General features: G+C 44.8%; 1 protein-coding gene across 4 annotated transcripts; it reads left to right on the top strand.

Annotated features, from left to right (window-relative positions):
* Positions 1-84: 84 nt before the first annotated feature.
* Positions 85-27,981, top strand: Tph1 (tryptophan hydroxylase 1). Of its 4 annotated transcripts, none has more exons than NM_009414.3 (11): positions 85-510; positions 7,314-7,446; positions 10,432-10,615; positions 12,106-12,206; positions 15,347-15,414; positions 15,566-15,762; positions 18,746-18,881; positions 19,638-19,764; positions 21,636-21,731; positions 22,542-22,675; positions 25,022-27,981. In NM_009414.3, exons 2-11 carry the CDS (start codon positions 7,321-7,323, stop codon positions 25,194-25,196), a joined length of 1,344 nt encoding a protein of 447 aa, NP_033440.1. In that variant the 5' UTR covers positions 85-510; positions 7,314-7,320; the 3' UTR covers positions 25,197-27,981. The 4 variants fall into 4 exon arrangements, with proteins under 4 accessions (NP_033440.1, NP_001129556.1, NP_001263301.1 ...); NM_001136084.2 differs by lacking the exon at positions 85-510 and adding an exon at positions 5,245-5,359; XM_011250846.3 differs by lacking the exon at positions 85-510 and having other exon boundaries at positions 7,318-7,446; positions 10,432-10,649; positions 25,022-27,976.

Genomic DNA, 27,981 nt, shown 5'->3' with positions numbered 1-27,981 from the left:
CCTTCCCTTCCCCCTCTCTCTCTGTTCACACTTCTAAAAATGTGCGTGTGACGCTGCGTGTGCTAGCACATTCCTGTGGTTTCAGCTACTTGAGAGACTAAAGCAGTCTTGCCTGGTCACTCAAGGCCAGTCTGAGCAATATAGTGAATCCCAAATTGCTCTGTGTGTGTTTGTGCGTGCGTGCACGAGTGCAAGCCAAGGTTTCAAGAGAGGCCAGAAGAGGGTGTCAGATTCTCTGGTGCATGAGTTACAGCTGGCTGTGAACTGCCTGATGTCGGGGCTGGAAACTAAACTCAGGCCCAAGAACAGCAAGTGCTCTTATCTGATGAGCCATCATCCCAGCCCCATGCCCAGCAGACATGGGGGCTGTTAACTGAAACATTAGAAGTATGTCCACGGGCCTCCCCTTTTCTGAAGAGAAAGGGGAGAGGAATGCATGGAGGAGAGAGAAGGCGTGGAGGAAGGACTGAGAGGAGAGGAAGGACGAAAAACCGCAGTCTGGATGTAAAAGTAAGTAAGTGAATTCATTAATTAAAATTTAAAAAGAAACACTGCCACAAGAAGCTGGGATAAACAAGGATGCTAAGGACCATGTTCCCCACAGCCCTAACCCACGCTTCCGTGCTTATTCCAAATTCCCTCTCTGTGCCTCTGTCACACTCTGCCTTGCCTCCAAGCCACAAGTCTCCATGTCTATCAGTGCCACTTGCCTGAAAGCTCTGACACTCTTCAGGGATCTTCAGATAATCTGATTTACACAGCCAGGAAGCCAGGGGACTTTCCAACAGACCTATTAGAGCTGATGAGGGCAGCCCCTCCTCTGCCTTCCTCATCCCCCTTATCTTTCTCCTCTAAGTGGGTTGGTTGTTCCATCTCTAGTCTGCCTTACCTTTAAGAAACAACAGTCTTTAAAATCCTCCCTCACCCTCGCAGCCTATCCACTCTGATCCGTTTCCATTTGCCATCTGTCAGCAACCTCATCCAAAGATCTCTTTGGCTGTAAAAACCATCAGAAATAAATTGTGAGGTATAAGAGACTTTCTGTGAGTTTAAAGACAAATAGAAGGTTTTGGTGGCAGCTGCTAAGGTCCATAACCTCTAGAGCCTAAGCATATGTCCCAGTCCCTCACTCCAGGGTTCGAGAGGCTGAGACTTGAGGCATCTGGAGGCTTGAAAGGCCTGCCCAAGTGTTGTAGTGAGACCCTTCTGGACATTTTTTTAAAATGTGAGAAACAACCTGCTCACGAGAGGCTGCACATGTGAACATTGTCTAAGGTCTTAGCTTGACTAGTGATTGCAAAGGGCTGCTGAATAGTGAGTGACTCCTCTCTGCTGTCACATGGCCAGGAGTGTGTGTGTGTGGGGGGGAATGCCTGCTGCTGGTGACGGTGGGCATAGCCCTAGACCCCTTTGAGTGGGAAAACAAGTTGGCGCGGTACTTTCAGAAAGCAAGAGGCACTTCCAAATGTGGAAGTCATTCTTCAAAAATGCTGGGAGATGAAAGCATTTGTTTTTGAGGCAGGGTTTCACTGTGGAGACCAGCCTGGCCTCGAACTCACAGTCCTCTGTTTCTGCCTTCCCTGTGTGGAGATTACAGGCATCATGCCCGGCATATCTGCATGCACTTAAACATAGTCCTGCCTAACACATCTGCATATACTTAAACATAAGTCCTATCAGTTATTTGGCCTTCATTTTATGTATGTATTTATGAGTATGTATAGGTATGTATGGTGTGTGTGTGTGTGTGTGTGTGTGTGTGTGTGTAGGAATGCACATATCACAGAACATATGAAGGGGACAACCTGGGGTGCTCATGCACCCCCACTCCCCGTTTGATGCAGAGTCTCTATGTGTTTGCTGCCAGGGTAGCTGGCCATGAGCTTTGGGGATTCTTTGGTCTCCAGCCATGTGCTGCTCAGCCTGGCTCACCTGGATCCCAGGATTCACACTCAGGCCCTTACACTCGTGGCAAGCACCTCGCCCACTCGGCCATCTCCTCAGCCCACCACCTTATTTTTCTGGAACAGACTTTTTTTTTTTTTTGACTTGGAACTCCCAGTTCCGCTGGGCTGGCTGGCTAGCAAGCCCCAGGGATCTTCCTGCCTCTCCCTCCCCAGAGCTGGGATGTCAACCGTGTGCCACCACAGTTGACTTTTTACTTGAGTCCTATGAGCTGAACCTAGCTCCCCATATTTGCAGGGTAAGTGCTTAACTGACTGGCCCATCTTCCCAGCCAATATTAATGATGATGATAATAATATTATATAGCACATATGATATATAATAATATTATATACTAATATGTCATATAATATAGTTAGTATATATACTAATATTTTATATAATATAGTCAATATTACATTTTTATCACATAATAATGTTACTATTTTAATAATATTTTGAGATATTTGATATGTTGTGAAAATAGATCTTGAGCTACTGGAATCAAATGATTTTTCTGCCTCAGTTTCCCAGGTTGCTGGGATTACAGATGTGCACCACTGTGTTCAACCTCTCACAGATAGTTATTGAGACATAACTGCATGCCTCTGTGCCAGGCACTGGGCTAGCCAGGGAAGATTTAGCATTAAAAAAAAATCCAAACCATTGTTTCTCCTGTGGGAGATTTAAGTGAAAAAATAATCACATAGATAACTCTGTAATGACGTATTTACAGGTACTTTGTGGTGAAGGATGTAGGAAGGAGTGGGGAGTAAGAATGAGGGCCCTACATATAACAGGCAAGTCAGTGCAAAGCTGGCTCCAGATAGTAGGATTCTCCTATGTGTCTTCCTTTAAAAATGTCCTGACAGTCCTTAATACATGGACTTCTAGACACAATGTTGCTATTTAGAGAGGTTAAATAAGGGGCATATAAGAAACTTGGCAGAGGGGCTAGAGAGATGGCTCAGTGGTTAGGGGAACTGACTGCTCTACCAAACGACCAGGGTTCAACTTCCAGCACACACATGGCAGCTCAAAAATGTTTGTAACTCCAAGATGTGACAGTCTCACATAGACAAACATGCAGGCAAAACACCAATGCACATAAAATAAAATAAAAATTGAAGAAGAAGAAGAAGAAGAAGAAGAAGAAGAAGAAGAAGAAGAAGAAGAAGAAGAAGAAGAAGAAGAAGAAGAAGAAGAAGAAGAAACCTGGCAGAGAGAACCAACCGGCAAGACGGTTCAGCTGGTGAGGGTACCTGCTGCCAAGTCTGATGATTTGATTTTCCAGAACTCACAGGGTAGAAAGCGAGAAACTGACTCCTGCAAGTTGTCCTCTGGCCTTTGTATATGCATCATCATGTGTGTGCTAAATACACATAATAGAAAAAAGATACATGGCAGAGAAGTGGGGGTGGGAGCTATATGCTCACAGGCCTGGTCAGAGAGGCTCAGGGACATTTCTAGCTTTTCTCAGCCCACTAACATGGCCCAACATCAGCTTTTCCATCAAATGCTCATTAAACGGATTGGCTTCATCTCTTTTTTTTAAGTGGGGCAGTTCATGTCTTTGTAGATACCCAGCTTGGGAATGGCAGCCTTGACTTCAGCTTGGTCCCAAGTCACTCTGGCCTCTGTTTTCATGGTATTGAGCAAGAACACAGGACCTCAAATCAGAATGCTTTTGCTGTCTTCTTCTCACTAACCCATGCAGGAGGAGGCTGTAGAGCTGTTTGCTATGGGCCCCAGTTTGCTGATCTATAATGCAAGCACAATTTTTTAAATCCATCGAATTATTCTAAAGATAAAAGGAAAAACTATAAGGGGGTTTGAAATCATGGGCATCCTGCAATTTGAGATCGGACAAGTTGGTGCCAATAATCTCAAATTGGAAGGGTGGGCAGGGAGGTTGTGTGTGAGTTCAAGGCCAGCCTGGGCTACAGAGCAAGCAAGACCCCGACTGAACCTTCACATAGCACCCTGCAATACATGCACATTCAGCCAAGGGACTGACAACCTGTGCAAACCTGAAGTTCAAAAGCACTGTGATGTGTGCCTGGCACAAAAGTCCCACAGCCTCTGAAGCATCCATGTCCCTCATTCCAGGAAAGGTGAAATAACAGAAAGAGAATCAGGTCAGCGGCTGTCCCTGGGAATCAGGGGCCGTCGGGGAGAAGACTGAGACAAGCAAATACCTTTGGAGGGTGGGAATATCCTGTATTTGATCGTTTGGTGTTTAGTGGTTACGTACTTGACAAGTGGATCAACTTGTCAAGACTCAGAAATGTACACCTCAGAAAAGCGGATGTTCGGCCATACCAGATGGCTTATCTTGGAATCTCAGCACTGGAGAGGGAGAGGCAGAGAGAGGAGCATTGTTGAGTTCTAGGCCAGCATTGGTTGCTTGTGCAGTTTTTTCCTTGTTAAGTCAAGGCAGCACTATTTTATATATATGTACATAGCAGTTAGATTGCATTGGGTATGACAAATAATCTAAAGATGAAGCCTACAGGATATATGCATGCTATGATACATTCTTTATAACAGCCCGGAGCATCCCCCAGACTCTGGCATCTAGAAGTGTCCTAAGACTAGTCCCCCAGGATACAGAGGGACCATGCTTTGGTCCTTTAGTAGAGCGTCTAATAACGGATCGTCAACAGATAAATGCTATTTGGCTTCTGAGCCGAGTTCGTATAGCAGGGAAAGTGATATTTCAGCAGGCACAGCATCGTTATCTGCGTGCATCGTACATTTCTTTTTCTTTTTTAATCACAAGAGTAGTGAGCTCTTCTAAAACGTCCAGTAGTTCTTCTGCCTAAAGGATAAGGCTCTGCACTAGGAGAAAGATGAGGCAGCCTCAGGAGGATAACCCAGAAACTCAGGGATAGGCTGGAGACTGGGGAAGTCCTGCTTTGGTTTCTAATCCCAGAGACTGGGTCCAAGCCCCGCGGGAGGTCATTGTGTCAATAGCAGGTGTGATGGTGGTTTGGAGGGAAGTTCTAAACGGATTGTTTAATCTTACTCAGACTTTTTGTGGCTGAGGATGCGTCAACATTAACTTAATTAAAACTCTACGAGAATAGCTGTGAATGAGACCGGCGCCTGGGTTGCAGAGCAGACAGCAGACAGCGACTAAGAGGTCAGGGCAAGCTGCTCCCGCCCACACCCGCGCTGTTCCCGCCCCCTCCTCGCCCTCCTCCCGCACTGCTATATCCTCAACCGTGCGCCCGGCGCCCATTGGCCGTTCTGACGATGCGCTTCTCCTATAAGAGGCGTCAGCTCCCATCCTCAAGTGACTCTTTAAACTCCAGTGGCTCTGAGGTGAGTGGGTGAGTGGGATAGCCCCTCCCTGGGACATCGGATCAGAAGACTCCCAGCAAGGACGGGATCAACTTCTAGTAGGAACCAGGTGAAGTCCTACCCCTCAGGGCTCTGCTCTTCGTTCCTTTAGAGCTTCTTGGGGGATAGCAGACCCTATTCTTGAGGACCTCCTGTGTGCCAGGAGCAGACTCTGTCCCACGTTGGATTTCGGCTTTATTGGGAACCCTGTGTCTCTGTGACTTCTTGCCAGCAAGAACATATTAATCTTCTTTCTTTTCCATCCAAGGGGTAATATCTCTTTTCTTCTTCCTCTATAACGGTAACCTTCCCTTAAGCGCCATCAAAGGAAGGGAATCTTCGATGCTAGACCTTTCTCTCAGCACCACATCTGCACTCTGCAGCTCTATCCCAGGTCACAATTGACAGAGGCATAGGTCCTTGAGATTCAGGGCTAGTTAACAGTCCAGGTAAAAGTAACCCCGATTAAATGTAATGATCTGATTTTCAGAGGTTTTAAGTGAACTTGGTTGATGGTCCACCCTAGCCGTCTTGGAATGGAGGTGGAGGTCAAGGCCCCAGAAGCTTGTGCCTGTGGGATGGCAAGGGTGGGATTCTTTTTCCTTTATAAGGTAGGGTTTCTCCATGGAAGACTGGCCGTCACTCTGTAGACCAGGCCTGCCTCGAACTCACAGAGATCAACCTGCCTCTGACTCCTGAGTGCTGGGATTAAAAACACATGCCACCACTGGCCGGCTCAAGGGTGGGATCCTAACCGAGTGTTCCAGGGTCACAGACTCAGTCACTGGAGTTCATATGTCCATGTGTTGTAGCTGCTGCCCTTGATCTTTCTGATCATTTGGAGGGAGGCAGCCTCTGCCTGGCACTTCTGGAGGGTTCCTTTGTCTCCCTTGGGCTTAAGCCTTTCTGCTTACAGTTCACCTCCACTTCATTCCCACATCCCATTTAGAAAAGAAAACCACTATCCCCGGGGATTCTTCCCAAACCATTCACTGTACCTTTCAATCCTACCTTCAAACTCTGCCCCCACCACTTTCAAACACCTCACCGTGCTTCCCAGACGAGACCTCGAAGCTTCTCTTACTGGTGATGAAGCTAAGGAAAGAGTTGGTGGTGTGCACGTACCCTTCACTATGCCCTGCCAAGGCTGCTAAACAGATGGCCTTCTTCTTGGCCGGTCTTATTTCCTGTGCTGGATCCTGCACACTGCCACATCTTTATTCAGGTGAGGATCCTGCCCCTCCTTTGAGGGTGACTCCTTCTTTTTTGAGGGTGACTCCTTAACCTTTCAGGGTGATCTTCTGCCTTTGAGGGTGATCTCCTGCCTTTGAGGGTGACCCCTGCCTTTGAGGGTAAACCTCTCCATTTAAGGGTGACCCTTTTCTTACCTGGCTAGAAAGGGGCTCAAAGAGGAAATAGAAGGCTAAAGGGGGAGAGAAATAGCAGAGAAAATCATGGGGTTGTTGAAGGAATGCCCCAAGGTTAGGCAGATCCACAGGCAGCATTGCTGGTGTTGTGGGAATGTGGCTGTCAGCACAAGGACCCGATTTTAGGCCAGTCTGAAAGTGTTTAGTACAGCAGAAAGATGTGCATCATCAAAGATCCAGAGGAAGCGTATGGCCTCACCTTAGAGCTGTATGCTGTAGTTGAGTTACAAAGAAAACAAAAGCCTGGCCCCTTTCTGAAGGGGCTTTACAGCGTCTTAGGGTATAAGATGTGTGTGAAGCACGTGGGGAAGCTACTCATGACCCGAATTTGATGGGCAGTGAGATCTCAGTTCGGGGGTGAAGTTCAGACTGGACAGGAAAGGGAAGTGCAGAGACACACGAGGTTCTCTTGCCATTCTGGGGGCTATGCTAGGCAGTGTCTCACCTTCTGTCCCACTTCCATCTGGAAAAGCCTGTCTAACACGTGGGTTTTGCAGATAGAGGAATGGGAGCGGGAGGTGGATGGAGTCACCGCTTCTGCCCCCTGCTGGCCAGTTCTGTGCTTAGCACTCATTTATCTGAACTTTCACACTTCAGATTCACCATGATTGAAGACAACAAGGAGAACAAAGAGAACAAAGACCATTCCTCCGAAAGAGGGAGAGTGACTCTCATCTTCTCCTTGGAGAATGAAGTCGGAGGACTCATAAAAGTGCTGAAAATCTTCCAGGTATGGATTTCCCACAAAGTCCATCTAAAAATGGGTCTCTGAAGTTCTATTTAAAATGTAAGGTACTGTCAGTCCAGTTCCTCAGAGACGGCCTATAGAAGTCTCTTAACTTGCTAACATATTGTTCAGGAAGAGTGGAAAAATAGCTCAGTGGTTAAAAACCCCTGTGGTTCTTGCAGAGGACACAGGTTCAGATTCCAGCGCTCACACCAGGCAGCTCACAACTGCCTCTAATTCTGATTTGAGGGGATCTGATTTCCTCTTCTGGGCACTGCACACCTGTGGTGCATGCCCAACACTCGGGTACACACTCACAAAGCTGAAATAAAAATATGTTCAGCTCTGAGAAATGGGTAAGAAAGAAAACAGCCCAGGAAAGATAGACACAAATAGCTGAGAAGGAGATTGGAGGAGTCTAAACAAAGCATTTTACACTTAACAAAATGCCTAGCCATGTAGTATTGATATTATTTAATGACATATTAATATTTTCAAGTGACAAAGTTAAAATATTAGCAAGGACTCTGCCATTATGTCAGCTGCCGTTGTCAAAACCTCATTGCATATGGCCTGCAAATGTTTTCAGTTTGATGTAGTGACACTGTGGGTTACTGTGCATTTATGAGCCTTAAAATGTTCCTCCTTACAATTTTTATTTTTATTTATTATGTGGGTGTATTTGTGTGTGCACATGTGCTCTCTCAAGCACAAGTTTCAGATTTGTGTACACACAAATCCTTTATTAGCTAGGTGGTCATTGGGAGTGAATGTCTCTCTGCATGTCTCAATAAAATACGAGAGAACCCTGCCTCCCTCAGGCCATTAGGAATTGATAGTTAAACTGTTCGAAGTGCTTGAGGTTGTACAAGAGAGAGAGAGAGTCAGAGAACAGCTTGCAGGAGTTGGTTCTCTCCTTCCACTGTGTTGGTTCTGGGAATTGAACTTAGGTTGCCAGACTTGGTTGCAGGCTCCTTTACCTGTGGAACCATTTTGCTGGCCCAAATGTTTAAATTTTTAACCCAGGAATGTCATTTCCATGAAACTGGATCTGGATGTGTGTGTGTGATAGGTGCACATTGCAGAGGCCAGTGGAGGATGTCAGGTCGTTCTCTATCGTTCTCTGCCTTATTCCTTTCAGACATGATCTCTCACTGAGCCTGGGTATGGGCCGGCATCCATTAAGCCTCAGAGATTCCTGTTTCTCTAACCCCACAGTGTAGCTGCACCAGGCTTTTATGTGGGTGCTGGGGATTCAAACTCAGCACCTCATGCTTGTGCAGCAGGCACTTTAACCAATGGGCCATCTTCCCAGCCCCTCTTCTGCAGCTCTCCTGATGAAATATGGGTGAATCAGACAGAGCACAGCGTTTACTGAACACTTATTATGTGTGGTGTACTGGACTCTATGCTAAGCATGTGGATCCGAACAAACCAGACATGGTACCGTCCATCACAGAGCTGGATGTGATCTGGAGAGGGAGGCGGACATTAAGCAAGCAGTTTAGAGAGTGCACGGCTACACTCTAGGTGTAAAGAGAGACACTAGGTCCTGTGACACCGTTGAAATGGAGGCTCTAACTCAGTTTAAGGACCCAGGGACACAATAATTTATTTCTAATAGACTGCACAGGCTAAGTCATGGTGCTTGAACACCACACGGCTGGGCAGGTTCCAGATTTGTGTACACACAAATCCTTTATTAGCTAGGTGGTCATTGGGAGTGAATGTCTCTCTGCATGTCTCAATAAAATACGAGAGAACCCTGCCTCCCTCAGGCCATTAGGAATTGATAGTTAAACTGTTCGAAGTGCTTGAGGTTGTACAAAGTAAACAGTCAATAAATGTTGACTATCGTTATCAAGCGAGTTTGTCTTCCCATGACAGGTTATTTAGTCATTCAAAGAATAAACATTTGAATGTGGACACCATCCTCGAAGGACCCGAGACTAGGGCTCCTGCCACATGGCAGAGCCTTAGCCAACTTCCTTTCAACCTGTTTCTCTCCCTGACTTCCTTGGTGAGGAGTTATAAAACATCAATATTGCTTTCGTTCCTTCCCTTGCTCTGAGAATTCATTTGTTCTCTAATGCGAACAATATTGGCACTGTCTCTCTTTGTTCCTTTACTCCTTCCTCCCCAAATTAATACTATATAGTATTATATTATTATTACTGTTATTATTGCCATACAAAGACGTAAACCCCGGACTTTGAGCCTGCTGGGCAAAAGCTCTGTCGTGTGTAGCCTCAGCGATCCGTTTACTAATTATTTTGAGAGAAAGTCTCACTAAGTTTTCCAGGCTGCCATCAAACTTGTGATCCTCCTGCCTCTGCCCCCCCTCCCCCCAAGTAGCTAGGACTGGAGGTCTATACCAGCAAGCCTGGCTTGTATTATTATTTTTTATTGTATTGATTACCTTTGGACCTTTCGAAGTATGCACCTGTATTGCTTCTTCCGACGCCATCCATTTTCTTTATTGTTAGAGTTTTGGTATGTGGTTTAAAAACTTGACACGTCCCGTAAACTTATAAAGAAAACATCAGCCTTCTGCTCTGTTTCTCCTTGTTCTATTTTTAAAAGTCTATTTTGCACAGACAGGGCCTTGTTCTGCAGTTCAGACTGGCTTGGAACGCCACAGCCTCCTGAGTGCTGTGACTGCAGGTGTAAACACCATGCCCAGCCCAGCATTTGATCTGCTTAGATCTGGGCTGTAACCAGCCCCGACCGTAACCAGCCCCGACTAACAGTGTTGCTGTCACTTTTGCTGTTTTTTGATGAGTTTTCATATTTTGATTTAGTCTTTCATATTCCAAGAGGGGTTTGTTTTGCCAAGTGCAGCACTAAAACCACCTTCTTCCTCCTTTTGAGCTGGTTCTCACAAGTGTTGAATTGTTTTTTGTTTTTACTTCGAATGAAAGTATTCTTCTCAAAGATGATTAGCATCCGAGGCGGGTCCGTGCAGTCTTTTCCCTCTGCTTTCTACAGGAGAATCATGTGAGCCTGTTACACATCGAGTCCCGGAAATCAAAGCAAAGAAATTCAGAATTTGAGATATTTGTTGACTGCGACATCAGCCGAGAACAGTTGAATGACATCTTCCCCCTGCTGAAGTCGCACGCCACCGTCCTCTCGGTGGACTCGCCCGATCAGCTCACTGCGAAGGAAGACGGTACGTGTGAGACGGCAAAGCCCCACCTCGCAGAGTAAGCACCTGCTGTGTGTCCAGCTTCCTATTCATTTTGAGGACAAGGGGATAAAAAGAAGCCCCTGCCTTTTCAAAGTCCTCACTGCGTGACAGGGAAGGGAAGACAGAGTGGAGCCGATCAGAATTCTGAGGCAGCGTTTATGGAGGTCGGTGTGAAAGGAGCCTTGAACGTGAGAAGGGTCAAAGGTCAAAGGCCAGTGACCTCTCTTAGCTCCTAAAGGACTTCTTGATTCTGAAACCCTGCTCTCCTCATCCCCCAGCCCCCTCCCAAACTCTTCACAGATCTCCCGGGGCTTGGTGTCTAACAGACATCAGACAGATATTTGAATTTGGGGGGAATGTTGTTAGTGTTTGACATCGGTGATCTGAAACCTATTATATACCACATTCCTACCAAAGACAATGGCTCTGGTGATACAAAACCTTCCAAGGTTCAGATATTCAGGTCAAAAAGACTAAGGCTGAGGGAGGTCTCCATTATGGGGGGGAAAAAACCCACATTGTAATTTAGTTAAGACAAAAGACGAATGGATTCATTTAGTAACTTTATACTTGATGGAGTCTCTTCAAATACATCACAATATTTGGGGTGTGGCCAGGGCTGCCATTTATCTGTCACACCTTCATGTCTTTGTTATACTGTGGATTCACCTCCCCTTCCAGCCGGTAGGGAGCAGCTTCCCTGAGACTCAGTGCTCCTTTTAAAACAGAAAGAGCAGGGCAGGAAGGAATCCCTGGTCTCTCTCTTCTGCTGGTAATGGTCACCTGGGGCAAATACCTTAGCCTCAGCAGTCTGCTTCCCTCAACTACACGGTGAAGAGTTTCCCAGAGTGCAAGGTGGCTCCTTTAATACATGCCAACTCATGTGATTACACACACACACATACACACACACACACACACACACACACACACACACACACACACGGCTTATGACCTCTGGCCTCCTTGGGCATCTATATTCATACGTGTACACGCACACACACACACACACACACACACACACACACACACACATGCACACACATTTACTGAACTAAACCAATAAACTTTTAAAGAAAATCTAAAAACTAGATGTTGAGATATGACTCTGTGCCTCAAGCAAAGACAGATATTAAAATTCCTTCCCAGACTTGCATGCTGGTGTCTAGAGTTGCATTAGCCTGGTCTGCCTTCACAGAATAACTAGGCATGCGTCATAAAACATTTAAACGCTTGGCTTGTTACTTCACTATAGTAGCCTTCAGCACTTGGGAAATCAACCTGAAGGTTAAAAATAAATTAAAGCCAATGATTTTAATTAAAATATGGCTTGTAGGAATAGAGTGGTCATTTAAGCAGTGTTTGATTTCCAGCCATACACAAGTCTCATCAAACTGCTCTTGCTTCTGAGTTTTTGCTTCGGTTAAGACAGTCTCCTCAACCCTCAGTGGCTTTGGGATTTTATTTTACAGTTATGGAGACTGTCCCTTGGTTTCCAAAGAAGATTTCTGACCTGGACTTCTGCGCCAACAGAGTGCTGTTGTATGGATCCGAACTTGACGCCGACCACCCTGTAAATATGTTTACAAAGTCACGCAGTGCGAATAACTTAAGTCAAACTGAAGATTAAAAGTTAGAGCTTTTAAAACAGATTTATTACCTTTAATGTTATGTGTATGGGCGATTCTCCCTGGGTGTATGTGTCTATGCCTCAAGAGTCCCTGGAAGCCAGAGGAGGGCATTGGATCCTCTGGAAGTGGAGTTATGGATGGTTGTGAGACACCATGGAGGTGTTGGGAACTGAACCCTAGATCCTCAAGAACAGCCAGTGCCCCTTAGTGTGGAGTCGTTTCTCCATCATCTAGGGGCAACTATTTTTCAGACATGTTAATAGCTTGTACTAGGCAATTATACAAAGCGCTGAGTTTCATTGTCATATTTTCATACATATGGAAGATGTTTTGACTATACTCACTGTGATTGCCCTGTCTCGTTCCTCCCCCAAACAGCAAGGGCAAATTGATGGTGAGAAAATACTTTTCTAAACAGCATTGGGATTTCAGTCTTTAGCAGCAGCCTTACCCACGGGTGGGATGGAGTCAGCAGACAGGAAGGTATCCAGCTTCACCTGCATGGAGCTCTGCCCTGTTCCTGGCACTCCCGTTATTAAGACAGCCCCAGAGCTGTGCAGCTGAGTGTGTCTGTAGTCAGTCTCTGCTAAAATGAGCTTGCGTCTTTGAAATGACAGTAAAGTTGGGTCAGGAAAACCCCGACCACCATGCTGCCCAGTTTGATGGGTTGATCAGGCAGTTGATGATCGGGAAAGTTGTTTTCTCGAATTTTATAGGAGAGCTGTGAGCTCAAGAGCTGGAATCCAGAGCACTACGCTCATGTTTGAAGCTCTGAGTTCTTGGGAGGGAAGAAGAGGGCAGAATGCAATTATGGAGGCTTGCAGAGCCAACCTTCCCTTTAGGACCTCCTGCTTTCTAAGCTACATGAATGTGGCTGTGTATCACTTTAGATAGCCTCTAGTGGCCCCATCTGTGTACCAGTCAATCTTACCAAGTAACTCTTGCAACAAAATGGGGTGCTCACCCCAAAAGGAGTACGCAGCCTAGTTGAAAACTAGCATGGATTAGCATATGGCAAGATAAGATGGACAAAGTGTGCCAGATGATTTTAGCAAGTGGGACACACACCCAAGAGAGCAAATGCATCTGACTGAAGCCTTCAGAGAAAGGTGACATTTCAAGACTATCCCAAAAGATTTCAGTAAGTGAGAGATGAAAAGAAAGGACAGTCCAGCGTGGGCAAAGGTTCTGAGGCAAGGAAACTGGAGGGTGTTAATAGAAAGGTGAAATGCCAGCTTTACAGACATCCACTGGCACCGATGCCCACCTCCTTCCCACTTTTAATGTCTGCTTTTTCTTTATTCTGATTACCATATCTCTCAGCTGCTTCCCGTGCCTCCAGCCTTGCCTCCTTCACACACTCTAAGCTGTTACAACAATCTAATGACCACTCCCTCTCCTCTTATAGATGTTACCAATGGTTTTCCACATAGCACTGTTATTCATGGTAGCAAGAAAGTAGACACAGGGTAGTGCCCATCCACCGAGGAGAAGATAAAGAATGGTAGGCAGAGCCAGACACAAAAGGGCACAGCAGATGGATGTGCAGGTTCATGCACATCATCCCAAAATTTGGAAATCTGAGGCAGGGGGATTACCACTAGTTTGAGGTCAGACTGGGATATGTAGTAAGACCATGTCTCACAAAACAAAGTGAAATGGGCCTGAAATACCGTGCTACAACATGGGTGAACCTCACACAGAGTCAGCCTCAAAAGGCCTCATGTTGTATAATTTCCTTTATGTGAAGTATCTGGAAGAGGAACAGTCACTGAGACAGAGACTAGATCACTGGTTGGCAGGGGTTGGGGTGTGGGAGGGGGTGGGGGGGAATGAGGAAGGGATAGTATGATTTTTTTTTTGAGATGACCCAATTTTTTCTGAAGTCAGATGGTACAATCTATGACCTTACTACCTTGAACACACCTATTTGGTCTGAGATGGTCGCTGGGCACAGGGACAGGCCTATTTATTCATCTGTTTGCCAAGTCTGAGCTGGAAGGGTTACAAGTTTCAAAGGCTAGCCTGGGCAACTTGGCAAAATGTCTCAAAATTGAAAACAAACAGAAATATGATCATGGTTGTTAATTCCTCCGAATGGCTATTTCATGGCATATGGGCTGTGTCTCAGTCTAGTTAGTGTTTAGTCTAAAGGAGATCAACATAGCCCTGAGCTCCTTAGCAGACCTCAACCTGCAGGTCCTGGATTAACACAATCCAGGCACCGTGCAAGCACCAGAAGCATGCATGTTGTGTCCTGAACCTGTTTTCCTTCCTGTGCACTTTTTGTGACCCTTTCATCCTCCACCCAGCTCTCTCTACACAGCAGACCCAGTTTGGGGATCAGCACTGGGACGCTTAGTTCAGTGAAGGCACAATTTTCAATATTAATTTCCATTTTAGTAGTATTTGCATCCAATTCTATTTACTGTTGACTGTTTGTTTGTTTGTTTGTTTGTTTTGGCTGGGTCTCAAGTGTTCTTTCTTTCTTTTTTTAAAAGATTACTAAAGATTACTCATTAATGTATGTGAGTACACTGTTGCTGTCTTCACAGCACACACCAGAAGAGGGCGTCAGATCCCATTACAGACAGTTGTGAGCCACCATGTAGTTGCTGGGAATTGAACTCAGGATCTCTGGAAGAGCAGTCAATGCTCGTAACCACTGAGCCATCTCTCTAGCCTGGCCTCAAGTGTTCTAGGCAGACTTTCTATTTCCTGGTTGTACTCAGTTTTACTGTTTTATTACTAATTTCCACCATAGGTAATATAACTGCAGATACAGTCAAGTGATTAAGGAAAAAACTAAGACAAGAGCTATGCACTTAATTAGGATGGTCCCTCGTTGTCACTGTAGGAGCTTTGCATACACAGCATCTTTTTACTTTGTAGCCACTAGATGATAGAGCTGTCATGTGTCTGCTGGCTTCAAAATAAAAGCAGTCACATTTCTCTAAGCAATCCTTGCTTGTGCTAACAATTATGTAGTTCTTTAATATCTCTGGTCAAAACAAGGAAGCGTTTCTTAAGTGTCATCTTCAAGTATTTTTAGTTTTAATATTTGATTAATTTCAATTCTCAGGGCTTCAAAGACAATGTCTATCGTAGAAGACGAAAGTATTTTGCAGAGTTGGCTATGAACTACAAACAGTAAGTATGTTACAAGCCAACACATCAAACTTTGAGATAACAAAAAGAACAAAATAAATGGAATATAAGCTATGTTTATTAGGTATATAGAAAGTCATATAACCCTAACTACCTGACTACAGTGCAGAACTCCCTGTCTCCATCTCCTCAGTGGGGACCCCATTCCCAAGATTGAATTCACGGAAGAAGAGATTAAGACCTGGGGGACCATCTTCCGAGAGCTAAACAAACTCTACCCGACCCACGCCTGCAGGGAGTACCTCAGAAACCTCCCTTTGCTCTCAAAATACTGTGGCTATCGGGAAGACAACATCCCGCAACTGGAGGATGTCTCCAACTTTTTAAAAGGTAATACGCCTACAGAGCTGTGTCAGGGGGTCTGTTGATCTCTTTCAATTGGATCAGTGTTGTTTGTGGAGGAATGAAGTCCAGTTATGTGGAAGGTTCAGAAGCTCCCAAATGCATCCTGGAGTACTGGCTCCAAGACGGGGCACCACAATGGAAAAATAGAGTCCAAATAGCTTAGAGTGGTGGCTCTCAACCTTGCCAATGTGCAACCCTTTAATACAGCACCTCGTGTTGTGCTGACCCCCAACCATAAAATTATTTTTGTTGCTACTCCATAACCATAATTTGTGCCGTTATGAATTGCAATGCAAATACTCATGTTTTCTGATAGTCTTAGGCAACACCTGAGAAAGGGTCCTTCAATCCCCCGTGGAAGTGGTTGTGACCCACAGGTTGAGAACCAGTGACTTAGAGCATGAGCACAAAGGTAGCAGAGTTGCAAGGGAATGTGGAAACACGTCACATAGTTAACTCTGAACATTTTTGGGCGTAATCTTGGAGATATAGGGGATGTTTTCTAAATGCTTAAACGTTGGACAAATAGGAATCTATATACAATATGACTCTTTTTTGAAGATTTATTTATTATATACACAGTGTTCTGCCTGCATGTCAGAAGAGGGTATTAGATCTCATTATAGATGGTTGTGAGCCATCATGTGGTTGCTGGGAATTGAACCTAGGACCTCTGGAAGAATAGTTAGTGCTATCAACTTCAAAACCATCTCTCCAGCCCATACTATATGGCTCTTAAATAAAGAGGGAGATCTTAATAGAAGATCCATGTGAAACCAGGCTTGTAAAAATGATTAGAACCTATCTATAAGGGTTCTGTACTAAATCTCCACACCTGCCTTCAAGGATGTGGTCGAGGAGACAAGGGTCTCTAGCTGATGTAGAAAGTCAAATGATCACGGAGCTCCAGACTCTGTTGTGCTTAAGAAAAATCACTCTCTCCCTTTGCCTCAGCAAATCTGAGACCTTGGTGGGAAGGGCTGCTTTACAGTGCTGGCTCCACACAGTGTCTCAGGAATGCTAGGCAACAGCTCTGTCTCTGACCCGTCGCCCAGTTATGCTTTTGGCTCACGTTGTTAATCTTTTGTCCTGGCTGAAGGTGTTGTCTGAGTTTCTTACATGACTGTTAACAAGCATCTTCCCTTTATTCAACCCCTTACTTCCTATTTAAGAAACTGTACATAAAAACCTAAAGGGACTAAACGGGAAAACATTGTATCGTTTCATGAAGGTAGAAATCATGTGCGTGTTTCCTATGAAAAACTGAGCTTTTAGAACACCGGAGATCACCAGTGCAGGTGACCCCACGGGACTCACGCAGCACACTGACGATGTCACGGGTGTTGTTCAGTCAGGATCGCAGGAAACGTTTTGCCGTGGCTATAAAACTGAAAGCTGCTCCCTTGGGGTCTGGAGATGAGCCGGCCACAGAGGCCCTCTTTGATATTCAAAGATGAGTATCAAAGAGAGAAATCAAAAATTTCAATGAAAGAAACCAAAACCAAGAGTACAGTTCACATGAAGTGTCAGATGAAGATATCGACACTGTCAGACATGGTGACTATTGTACGCATGTGGCTTTTTACATGGTAAACAATTAACCTGTATCGATCAAAGTATTAGGGCCTTGGCCACACTAGCCACATGTTAAATGTTCAGTAGTGACAGGTGGCTGTTATTCCATTCCGTCAAGACTCTGTTGGATAGTGTTCTGCCCGTCAGTGAGGGGGGCAGACTTACACTGCAACTGCATGGAGCTGGACCGTCAGGGTTGTGACAGTTTAGTGTGAGGTACAAGACAGAGTACACTGTGAACTCTTGAGCTACTGAACCTGGTAGCCCCCTATCCAGTACAGAAAAGTCAATCTTGGTATTTGGGTGGAAGAGACCCACCCAGGTTAGGTAAAAGTTAAAAAAAAAAAAGCATAGAAGATAATAATGCTTAAAAATGGCATGGATTAAATAGTTGCCATAAAATACTTTAAAAATTAATTTATCATAATTTACCATACCAAAAAATTAAAGTACCATACAAAGTAAAAAGTCCTGTTTTTGTGTTTCATGCTATGTGTCACATGTTCAAAGCCATCACACTCCACCGCCCCCTTCTTCTCCCCAACAGTCCCTCTTCTGCTTTCATGTCACATGCATTCCATTACACTCCCTCCCCGCTCCTTCCTCCTTCCCCAAGATCCCTTCTGCCCTGCCCACCACATACACAGGGATTTGAATCTGGGCTCTGATGTAAAAGAAAGCATTTGGCATTTGTCTTTCTGAGCCTGGCTTTCTTCTCTTGCTACAATGGTCTCCAGTTCCATCCATGTTCCTGCAAATGCTATGATGTCATTTTTCTTTATGGTGGGATACAGTCCCACTGTGTATATGTTCTGCTTGTCTCTACCCATTCTCTGCTGATGGAAGTCTAGGCTGACTCCGGCTCCTGGCCCCTGTGACTAGTGTAGCAATAAGCATGGATGCACAGTATCTATGTGGTGTGTCGACTTAGTGCCTGTGGGGTCTATGCCTAGGAGTCATCTGCCTTGAGTTCTATTTTTAGGTTTTTTTTTAAATGTTGAAGAAACTTCCACAATGGCTGCCCAAGTTTACATTTCCACTGTCAGTGTGTAAGAGTTAAAATGCTCTCCCTGTTTGAAGGAGGGTGCCGAGTGTAATCTAAGTCCTCCTGAATTTTTGTTCCACCGTTATCACCTCCTGTGGTTCTTGAGGACATTAGCCAGTGTTTCATACCTGTTACAGTAATGAGAAGAATCCTTTTGTAAGCATGATGAGAGGTGTGGCGTGTAAAAGGATCTGACCCTGGGATGTGCTTCGTGATGCTTGGCTTCCTGCGGCACACATAGGCTACGTTTTAATTCCCACATCCCTTGAAAGTGCTACCTGGTGCCACTGGCCGGTGTCAGCGGTCTGTTTGAGAGAAATGTTTTCTGTCTTCTCCTTTGCTTTGCAGAACGCACTGGGTTTTCCATCCGTCCTGTGGCTGGTTACCTCTCACCGAGAGATTTTCTGTCGGGGTTAGCCTTTCGAGTCTTTCACTGCACTCAGTATGTGAGACACAGTTCAGATCCCCTCTACACTCCAGAGCCGTAAGTACTGATGCTATTCATTCATCAAATGGCTATTTATAGTAATGGTACCCACTTCACAAGGCATCTTCTATGTATTCAGTAAAGCAGTGTCCGTCAAGCCTTTAGAATAGAGACTGGCGTGAAAGTGTATTCTATAACATACACAGCCAGTTATTGTTGTTGTTATTATTATTATTGCTATTTTTATTATTATGTTATCATTAATTTGGCAACTTATTAGATGTCAGATGCAGTTATGTGCTCAAGGGATGTAAAAATCAAATAAAAACTATTGTCTTCATAAAGTGTGTATTTTGGGGGTCTGTACAGATGGTGAACAAGTAAATGTGGTATGTAGCATGTCCGATGATGGCATGTGCCATGGGAGGGAAATAAATCTAGGGAAGGATACAGGCAGGTATCTGGGGGTTGTTTTGGGAGGTGCGATCAGAGAGGGCCTTCCTGAGGAAACATGGGAATAGAGACTTGATTTGGGTGGGGGACATGGGGTAGCAGTGGATGTGTTGTGGGAACAAGATTTGGAACCAAAGGCATTTCCTTATTCAGTTAATATCCTTTGTGATCTATTACTCCTGATCAGCTAGAGTGAAAACAAGGCTGGCTTTGGCTTGAGCTGGACAATTGTTTATGCATGTGTGCCAATGATACAGTGTTTGATACACTGTGTCTCTGTTGCAACAGTTGTGTGTGTGTGTGTGTGTGTGTGTGTGTGTGTCAATTGTCACAGTGTGATACACTGTGTCTGTGTTGCAGAGACACCTGCCATGAACTCCTAGGCCACGTTCCTCTCTTGGCTGAACCCAGTTTTGCTCAATTCTCCCAAGAAATTGGCCTGGCTTCCCTTGGAGCTTCAGAGGAGACAGTTCAAAAACTGGCAACGGTATAGACATCTGGAAATAGCTGTTCTCCACTGGGTGTGGTTAGGAGTATTGGGGCATTTTGAAGTCCAGCCATTAGACAAGGCACCCATTAGAAAAGCTGCTTTTGCTTTAAATGTGTATGAATTTAAATAATGTTAAAAGAAGGTATACAAATTTAAGGTTTCTCAAATAAGAAACTCAGCTTTAAAACAAAACAGAGAATCACAAGTTTGCTTTAATATACTAGCTTTTAGACCGAGAGGGGGGGGGAGGGAGAGAGAGGAAGGGAGAGAGAGAGAGGAAGGGAGAGAGAGAGAGAGAGAGAGAGAGAGAGAGAGAGAGAGAGAGAGAGAGAGAGAGAGAGAGAGAGAGAATGGTACCTTATCAGTCCAGGAAGGAAGGGCGTTTTAGGATGAGGCTCAAGACATATGATAAGGGGCTTGGCACTGCTGGGAACAGCTGAGGGTGGAGGAGGGGTGTGGATTAGGCTAACTGGTTCTGAAGCTGTGGTTTGGGGTCTAGGGGTCTTTGAGACTTTTTGGGAGGCCTTTGGGACAAAATTATTCATAAGTAAAAGATATAAAATGTATTTTTAATGTGACAGACAGGCTCAGATGCCATATTGAGTCTGAACTTTAAGCGACCACCATGTGCTAAGTGAGGGAGTTTAAAGAATATCCACATGTCTTTGAAAAGGAGATTCAAATGCCCAGCCCTTTTCTAGCTACATAACTGTGTAAGTGGAGCTTTCTTCATATCCTCAAACCTAAACAACATATTGCAAAAGGTTAAATACAGAAACAGATATGGTAGTCCATCTGCCATCTCATCAGACATTAAATAATGTCTAGCCAGACACGGACAAGATGTGAACAGCGTTGGCTCAGCTGATGCAATCACTCTACACTGTAGATCCATAGGATGATAATTGTAAAAAATTAAAACCAGGGCCAGTGAGATGGCTCAGTGGCACCAAGCATGCTGTGCCAAGTTCCACGCCATAGCTGAAGGAAAAAACCTGCCCCACAAGGTGTCCTCTGGCCGCCTACAGTCATGTGCACACAGACAAATAAATGTAAAAGAAATTAGATTAAAGTTAAAAAGATGACGGTGGAGAGATGGCTCTATAGCTGAGAGCATTCTTCTTGCTCTTCCAGAAGATCTGGGTTCTGTTTCCCAGCCCCTAGACAGCTCACAACCTCTGTAACACCAGCTCCAGGGAATCCCATGCCCTCTCTGGCATTTGTGGGTGCCCACATACATACACACACATACATAAGAACAATTAAAAAACAAATTAAAAAGATTAATAACAACTATAAAACAATGCCACTCTTCTGTTACAGTTTTGTAAAATGTACTTTCATTAAGTGTTACTTACAGCTGAGCGTGGTGGCGCACGCCTTTAATCCCAGCACTTGGGAGGCAGAGGCAGGTGAATTTCTGAGTTCGAGGCTAGCCTGGTCTACAGAGTGAGTTCCAGGACAGCCAGGACTATACAGAGAAACTCTGTCTCAGGAAACAAAACAAACTAACAAACAAACAAAAAAGTTACTTATGTTACATACTATGGTTTTACTACTACCCAAAGTTGATTTTTAAGCACCTAAATCCTTTGTTTTAACTTTAATATGATCAACACAGCTAGGGTTACACATACAGAGAGCGAGATTGTTGGACTTCGTAGTCATTTTTAACTGTAAATGAGAGTCTTTACATCAAGTTTACAATGACCTGATGTACAACAGGGTCGGACTGTAAAGGACTTGGGAGCTAGGCTGGAAGTGTGGGGCTCGATTCTGGGTGTGCTTTGGGCCAGGGACTAAGGACTGGGACTTGCTTTAGACTGAGATGCTCAGGATGTGACCATGATGCTGGCTTCGTTTTGCAGTGCTACTTTTTCACTGTGGAGTTTGGGCTGTGCAAACAAGATGGACAGCTGAGAGTCTTTGGGGCCGGCTTGCTTTCTTCCATCAGTGAACTCAAAGTAAGAGTCATCAGGCTTTGCACATAACTGTGTCCACCAACATGACCACATGGCTGGAGGCAGAGCTTGCTTCTGAGCAAGTGTTTACTATGGGAAATGTTTTGGGCGGCAGTAAACATAATTTGAGAACATTTTTTTTCTACTATCTCAAATTTCTAGAAAAAATGTGTCTTTTAAATAGGAAGTGTTTTTTTTTTTTTTTAAAAGCTTTATACAAGTTTCTGGGATACAAGCAGTAAGTTCTGTACAAAGTATGGAAGTGAAAGCTATTCACTTAAGAAAGTAAAGTGCTACCAGGCAATGGTGGCACTCGCCTTTAATCCCAGCACTTGGGAGACAGAGGCAGGTGGATTTCTGAGTTCGAGGCCAGCCTGGTCTACAGAGTGAGTTCCAGGACAGCCAGGGCTATACAGAGAAACCCTGTCTCAAGAAAAAAGACGCTGTCCAAGGTACTGTCTTGTGTGAAAGAGGCTGCTCTCTGGTGGTGGGTATAAGTCCAGGATAAAGGTGACTGGTGGAGGTAAACAGCAGGTGTCACAATGCATAAGTAAATAACTGAATAAATAAAGATCCTTGTGTGCCTCCTACGTGATAAATAGAGTTAAAATAAAGCCATGGAGATGGTCTTGAGTCATTTGCGGGAGACAGCAAACTTGTTTTGTTGGGCTAGACTGGATGATGCAGAGACGCAGGAGGCCAGTCTGAGGGTGCAGTCAGGACCCTTGTGTAACTCAGATCAGAGGTGCCAGCCGCTGCAGTCTGGTGTTCTGTGAACATAGGCAGTATTTGACTGTCATTCTTTGTCTCCAGCATGCACTTTCTGGACATGCCAAAGTCAAGCCCTTTGATCCCAAGATTGCCTGTAAACAGGAATGTCTCATCACGAGCTTCCAGGATGTCTACTTTGTATCTGAGAGCTTTGAAGATGCAAAGGAGAAGATGAGGTAAAAAACAAACAAACAAACAAACAAACACCCCAAACAACTATGTCCTTCAAGCTTCCATTTGCTGCAAAAGTAATATCCAAAGATACAATAATCACAGGTCTGAGCAAGTAGGTAATGGAAGCCTGCCAGGAGCCTTCTATTTGGGACATGTCTGTTGTTTAGATTGGGTTAAATATCACAGATTCAGTAGTCGCATGTGGGAGTGGGATACACTGAGACATTGGTTCCTCCCCATTTCTTTTCAGCAGAGTTTATAGCTCAGTGGGAAAAAAGAAAAAAGAAACTAGATAAGATACTGTAATATGAAAAGTGGCAAGCATATCCAGAGATCCATCCCATGATCAGCTTCCAAACGCTGACACCATTGCATACACTAGCAAGATTTTGCTGAAAGGACCCAGATATAGCTCTCTCTTGTGAGACTAGGCCAGGGCCTAGCAAACACAGAAGTGGATGCTCACAGTCAGCTATTGAATGGATCACAGGGCCCCCAATGGAGGAGCTAGAGAAAGCACCCAAGGAACTAAAGGGAACTGCAACCCTATAGGTGGAACAACAATATGAACTAACCAGTACCCCGGAGCTCTTGTCTCTAGCTGCATATGTATCAAAAGATGGCCTAATAGGCCATCACTTGAACGAGAGGCCCATTGGACTTGCAAACTTTATATGCCCCAGTACAGGGGAACGCCAGGGCCAAAAAGGGGGAGTGGGTGGGTAGGGGAGTGGGGGGGTGGGTATGGGGGACTTTTGGTATAGCATTGGAAATGTAAATGAGCTAAATACCTAATAAAAAATGGGGAAAAAAAGAAAAGTGGCAAGAATGGAGACAGAGAGAAAACACTGTCTTGCAGCCATTGGTCTCCTTTCCAGCTGGAGGAGCATACAGAAATCTTAGAGGCAAGTGAGAGAGGTGGGGGGGAGATTAGCTAGTATTTAGACGTGTTAAGTTTTAGGCTGAAACAGCATGGAAATGCAAAGAGATAGAGAGGCGTGGGGATAGTTCAGTGCATTGAGAGCTCCTGACTCATCCGCTAAGCACTTAGTCAAGGGGGAAGAACTGGAGCACAGACACTTTTTAGGAGATCCTTGCAAACTCCAGGTGAAAGTAAAACCTGGACTGAGACAGAGGTAGCAGGGAGGAAGTCACTGTGGAAGCAGGATCCAGAAAACAGCATGTGATAAAGGTTGTCTTAAAGCCACACTATGAGAACAGGGGCAGACCATAGGGGTTGAATATGATGCATATCTTCCAGGGGCTTGCTGTGCACAGAACCAAATAACGATAGCAGCTGGGGTTTCTCCAGCACAGATGGCATCCTTGTGCAAAGCTGTAGTGGTCCCTGATGGGGAGAGCAGATGGATGGGAACCTGGATTCCATCTCCAAGCATGTACACTTGTTCTTGGCTGTGCTGTTATCCTTAGGGGTCCTCAACATGATTGTTTTGTAGGGTACCATATAAGAGGTTCAAATATTGGCTTGATGAAGGGGGCAGATTTTAAACCTTGAGGAAAGGGAGAATTCAAGTCATTTGAGAGGACCCTAGACACTTTCTAGACAGAAAAATCACACAAGTACAGGAGGGTAAGACTCTCCCCGCCCTCTCTCTCCTCCCTCTTTTATTATGTAAGGCCTAGCAGAGGAGGAGGAGGAGGAAGAGAAGGAGGAGAAGGAGGAGTCTGTTACTATGTGGTTCAGTATTGCCATTATTTACTGACAGATAGAGTGACTGGGCTTGATGCTCTCAGTGAAACCAAGAGGTCAAGAGATGGGTAGTAGATCATTTCCACGGCATAAGACATGGGGTTAACGCCCAGTATGGGAGGATGGAGAAGAAGGAAATGGAGAGGGAGAGGAAGAAGGGATAAGGGAGGAGGGAAAGGGGAGAGGGAGATGCAGTTCATGTATGCTCTCACACTGAGGGTGCAGTGGGAGAGTCTGTTGGGACCTCTGCTGTCATGACAGAGAAAGTAGATGTGTGTGTGTGTGTGTGTGTGTGTGTGTGTGTGTGTGTGTGAGACTGTGTATGTGTGACTGTGTGTGTGTCTGTGTGACTGTGTATGTGACTGTGTATGTGATTGTGTGTGTGTCTGTGTGTGTCTCTGTGTGTGTCTTTGTCTGTGTGTGTGTGTCTGTGTGTTTGTGTGTGACTGTATTTGTGCTTATGTGTATAACTGTGTATGTCTCTCTGTGTGTGTATCTGTATGTGTGACTGAGTGTATGTCCGTGTGTGTCTCTGTGTGTGTCTGTGTCTCTGTGTGACTAGGTCTTCTGTCCTGTGTTTAGTTTTGTCACCCACTATCACAGAAATTAACACTCCCTTCCTTGTTTTCTTAAATAGAGAATTTGCCAAGACCGTGAAGCGCCCGTTTGGACTGAAGTACAACCCGTACACACAGAGTGTTCAGGTTCTCAGAGACACCAAGAGCATAACTAGTGCCATGAATGAGTTGCGGTATGACCTTGATGTCATCAGTGATGCCCTCGCTAGGGTCACCAGGTGGCCCAGTGTGTGATGGTTTCCAGTGCATATCCAAAAAGCCTTTGAGCATCAGTCTAGAGCCAGGGCTAGTTCTTGCTTCCCCTGAAGACCTGCTTGGGGAGGGACAGCAGCTCCCAGCTTAGCAATGTCTCTCGCCTCTCTCCATATTCAATCACTCACTCTCTCTGAAAATGCACACCTGGAACTGCTTATCTTCTACTTCTGTTTTGTCTTCTGGAACCTGCTGAGGGAAATATAGTTCACGTGCCACGTGATGCCCAGGACACACATTTAAAATATTTTATTTCATTAAAATGTAATTGAATCATTCTCTCCCTTCCCTTTCTTCCCTCCAACCCCTCCCTCTCAAATTCATGGCCTTTCTACCAAATGCCCGTCTTTGATGGGTGAGTTGTCTGACACTGGCCAGAGCTGGACTCATGGTGATGCCATTTTCCCCAGCCCATCATTAGTGGATGGCCTCTCTGGATGCCACGATGAATGTGTCTGTTACCTATTACTGACTGTGTGACAGCCCAGGCACAGTCACACACTAGACTTCAAGGGGACTCGCTGAAACAGAAGTGTGGATGACTTTGCGCTAGAGCATGGCTAGTAAAGTGCAAGCTGGCTTCAAGTGCTGTGTCAGACAGGGACGTAGAAGCCACCAAGACTCAGCCAGTGCTTTCTGGCACTTTGTTTCAAGGTGTAACCCTAGGATATAGTGAGAAGGTATGTGTGTGTGTGTGGGGTGGTGCAGAGGGTAGGAAATGGGGATGGGAATGGAGAAGGGCCAAAGGGAGCAGTTTGTATCTGAGACTGTACTTATGCGAGGGAGAGCTGTGAGGATTGGAGCACATGTGGTGTCCGCATAAGCAGTTGTATAAGCTTTTCACTACTGTAACAAAGTGTCAGGGACAATCAGCTTATACAGAGAAAAGGTTTCTCTTGGATGCTTTGGTCCATTAGAAGTTGTTCCCGTGGTTTAAGCCACTGGTGAAGCAAGGCATGATAGGAGAATGTGACAGAGCAAACTTCATAAAGCTATACACGTCATAAAGGATGGAAAGAGAAAGAGTGAAGGATTTTAGAGAAGGAAGAAGGGAGAGAGGGAAAGAGAGAGGGAGGAGGACACACACACACACACACACACACAAAGGGGGTGAGAGAGAGAGTCAGAGACAGAGACAGAGACAGAAAGATCCTACAGTTCAGTTTAAGAGTTCACTACCAGGGTAAGAGAGAGGGCTCAGCAGTTAAGAGTACCAGCTGTTCTTCCAGAGGACCCTGGTTTGCTTCCCAGCATCCACACTGTGGCTTAGAACCATCTGTAACTCTAGTTCCAGAGGATCCAGTGTTTTCTGGCCTCCATAGAGAGCAGGCAGGCATGCAAGTGGTACACAGATATGCATGCAGCAAAAACACCCATACACATACAATAAAAAGTAGAAGACCCTACCTCTGCTTTTCCCATTAATAGTGAAATTATATACCATTGGACAGGCTTCATCTCAAGCCCACTAGATATATTTTCACACTAGATTTTTAAAAACACCTTTTAAGGATTCAGAGGAAACTATTGAAAGCTGCGCTTCACCCCATGCTCTACAAGGAAGTGTAATCCAGCCGTCTCAGATCTTTAGAAACATACCCACTTTAACAGCTGGTGAGCACGCATCCGTCCGCAAGTAGATACGTTAGCTCTGAAATCACCTGAAGTACAAACCAGCTAGTTTACAGCCTGCTTGATTACCAGGGAAAGCACTATAAAGAAATCCTACCGACAGCAAACAGAGAGTGCCGTCTGCTGTTTCTGGTTATTTCCACTAGACTCTGGTGGTGCTGAAGAATCACTTATTGGCTTTTTAATTGGTTGTGCTCTGACTAAAGCACTTTAAACTGTAAAGCCACAACCTTACCGTTTGTAACTTCAGGATAGAAAAAATAAGCGAAGGGCTTGACTTTGTCTCTGCTCTGCTTCTGTGATATTTGGCAAGTCAGGGTTCCAAGAGCCTTGGAGTCTTCAAAACACCTAAGAATCTTTTAATAGTTATTCAAACACCAGGCCAGATTCAAACAAAAAGCAAGGCTTGCAATTCTTTCCTGGAGAGCCATTCCTCGACAGCAGCAGCGTGCTTGACTTTTTGAAGAAAACACAAATGCTAATCGTCAGAGTGCCTGCGTTCCTTAATCTCATGCTTTGGCATTTGGAATTACATAAGTAGCAAGATGCAGCAAAATGCACAGAATTATTGCTCATTTTTAAGTTGGCTTCTAAACCACAGAAAGAAGAAAGCCAGGACTTCTCAAAAGCACTAAATAACTGAGACCGTATGTTCATTTCCAGGAAGTGGATAAAAAGATAACAGTGGTCCATTTCACTCTTCATGTTACAGTGCCACATACACTTATAATTTAAGAATTTGTTCCACTGGGTAATAAACTTAAAGTTCATGATCTCAAGAAGTATTTTTTTTAAAGCACATTTAAAACTTTTATTTTATGTGTGTGGGCCCCAGGAATCAAACTCCAGTTGTCAGGCTTGGCCACAAGCCCCTTTATTTGCTGAGCCAGTTTTTGCCACCCCCTCCCCCAATTCTTTTAATCAAACACACATTAAAAACAGTTTCAATTTTATGTTCACAATGTTATAAGTTCAGAGACCCTAGCAGTGATGATGGTTGGTACAAAGAATCAGCCTTGGGGGTTAGACAAAGTATGAACATGCCTCAATGGAACCCATTACTTTGTATACCACTTTAAAATATTTTTACAAAAAGAAATCACAAAATATACAATAAAAAATATACATCACTCTA

The sequence above is a fragment of the Mus musculus genome, chromosome 7 (genome assembly GCF_000001635.26).
Source record: "Mus musculus strain C57BL/6J chromosome 7, GRCm38.p6 C57BL/6J".
NCBI classification, from domain to species: Eukaryota; Metazoa; Chordata; class Mammalia; order Rodentia; family Muridae; genus Mus; species Mus musculus.
This window is presented reverse-complemented; position numbering and strand designations above follow the sequence as displayed.

What these genes read in the sequence shown, in the direction of transcription:
- Tph1 (NM_009414.3), top strand. Translation starts at nt 7,321, where the DNA reads ATGATTGAAGACAACAAGGAGAACAAAGAGAACAAAGACCATTCCTCC. An exon ending in TTGGCTATGAACTACAAACA is followed by an intron (nt 15,415 to 15,565) that starts GTAAGTATGTTA and finishes CCATCTCCTCAG; the next exon opens with TGGGGACCCCATTCCCAAGA. An exon ending in TGTCTCCAACTTTTTAAAAG is followed by an intron (nt 15,763 to 18,745) that starts GTAATACGCCTA and finishes TTTGCTTTGCAG; the next exon opens with AACGCACTGGGTTTTCCATC.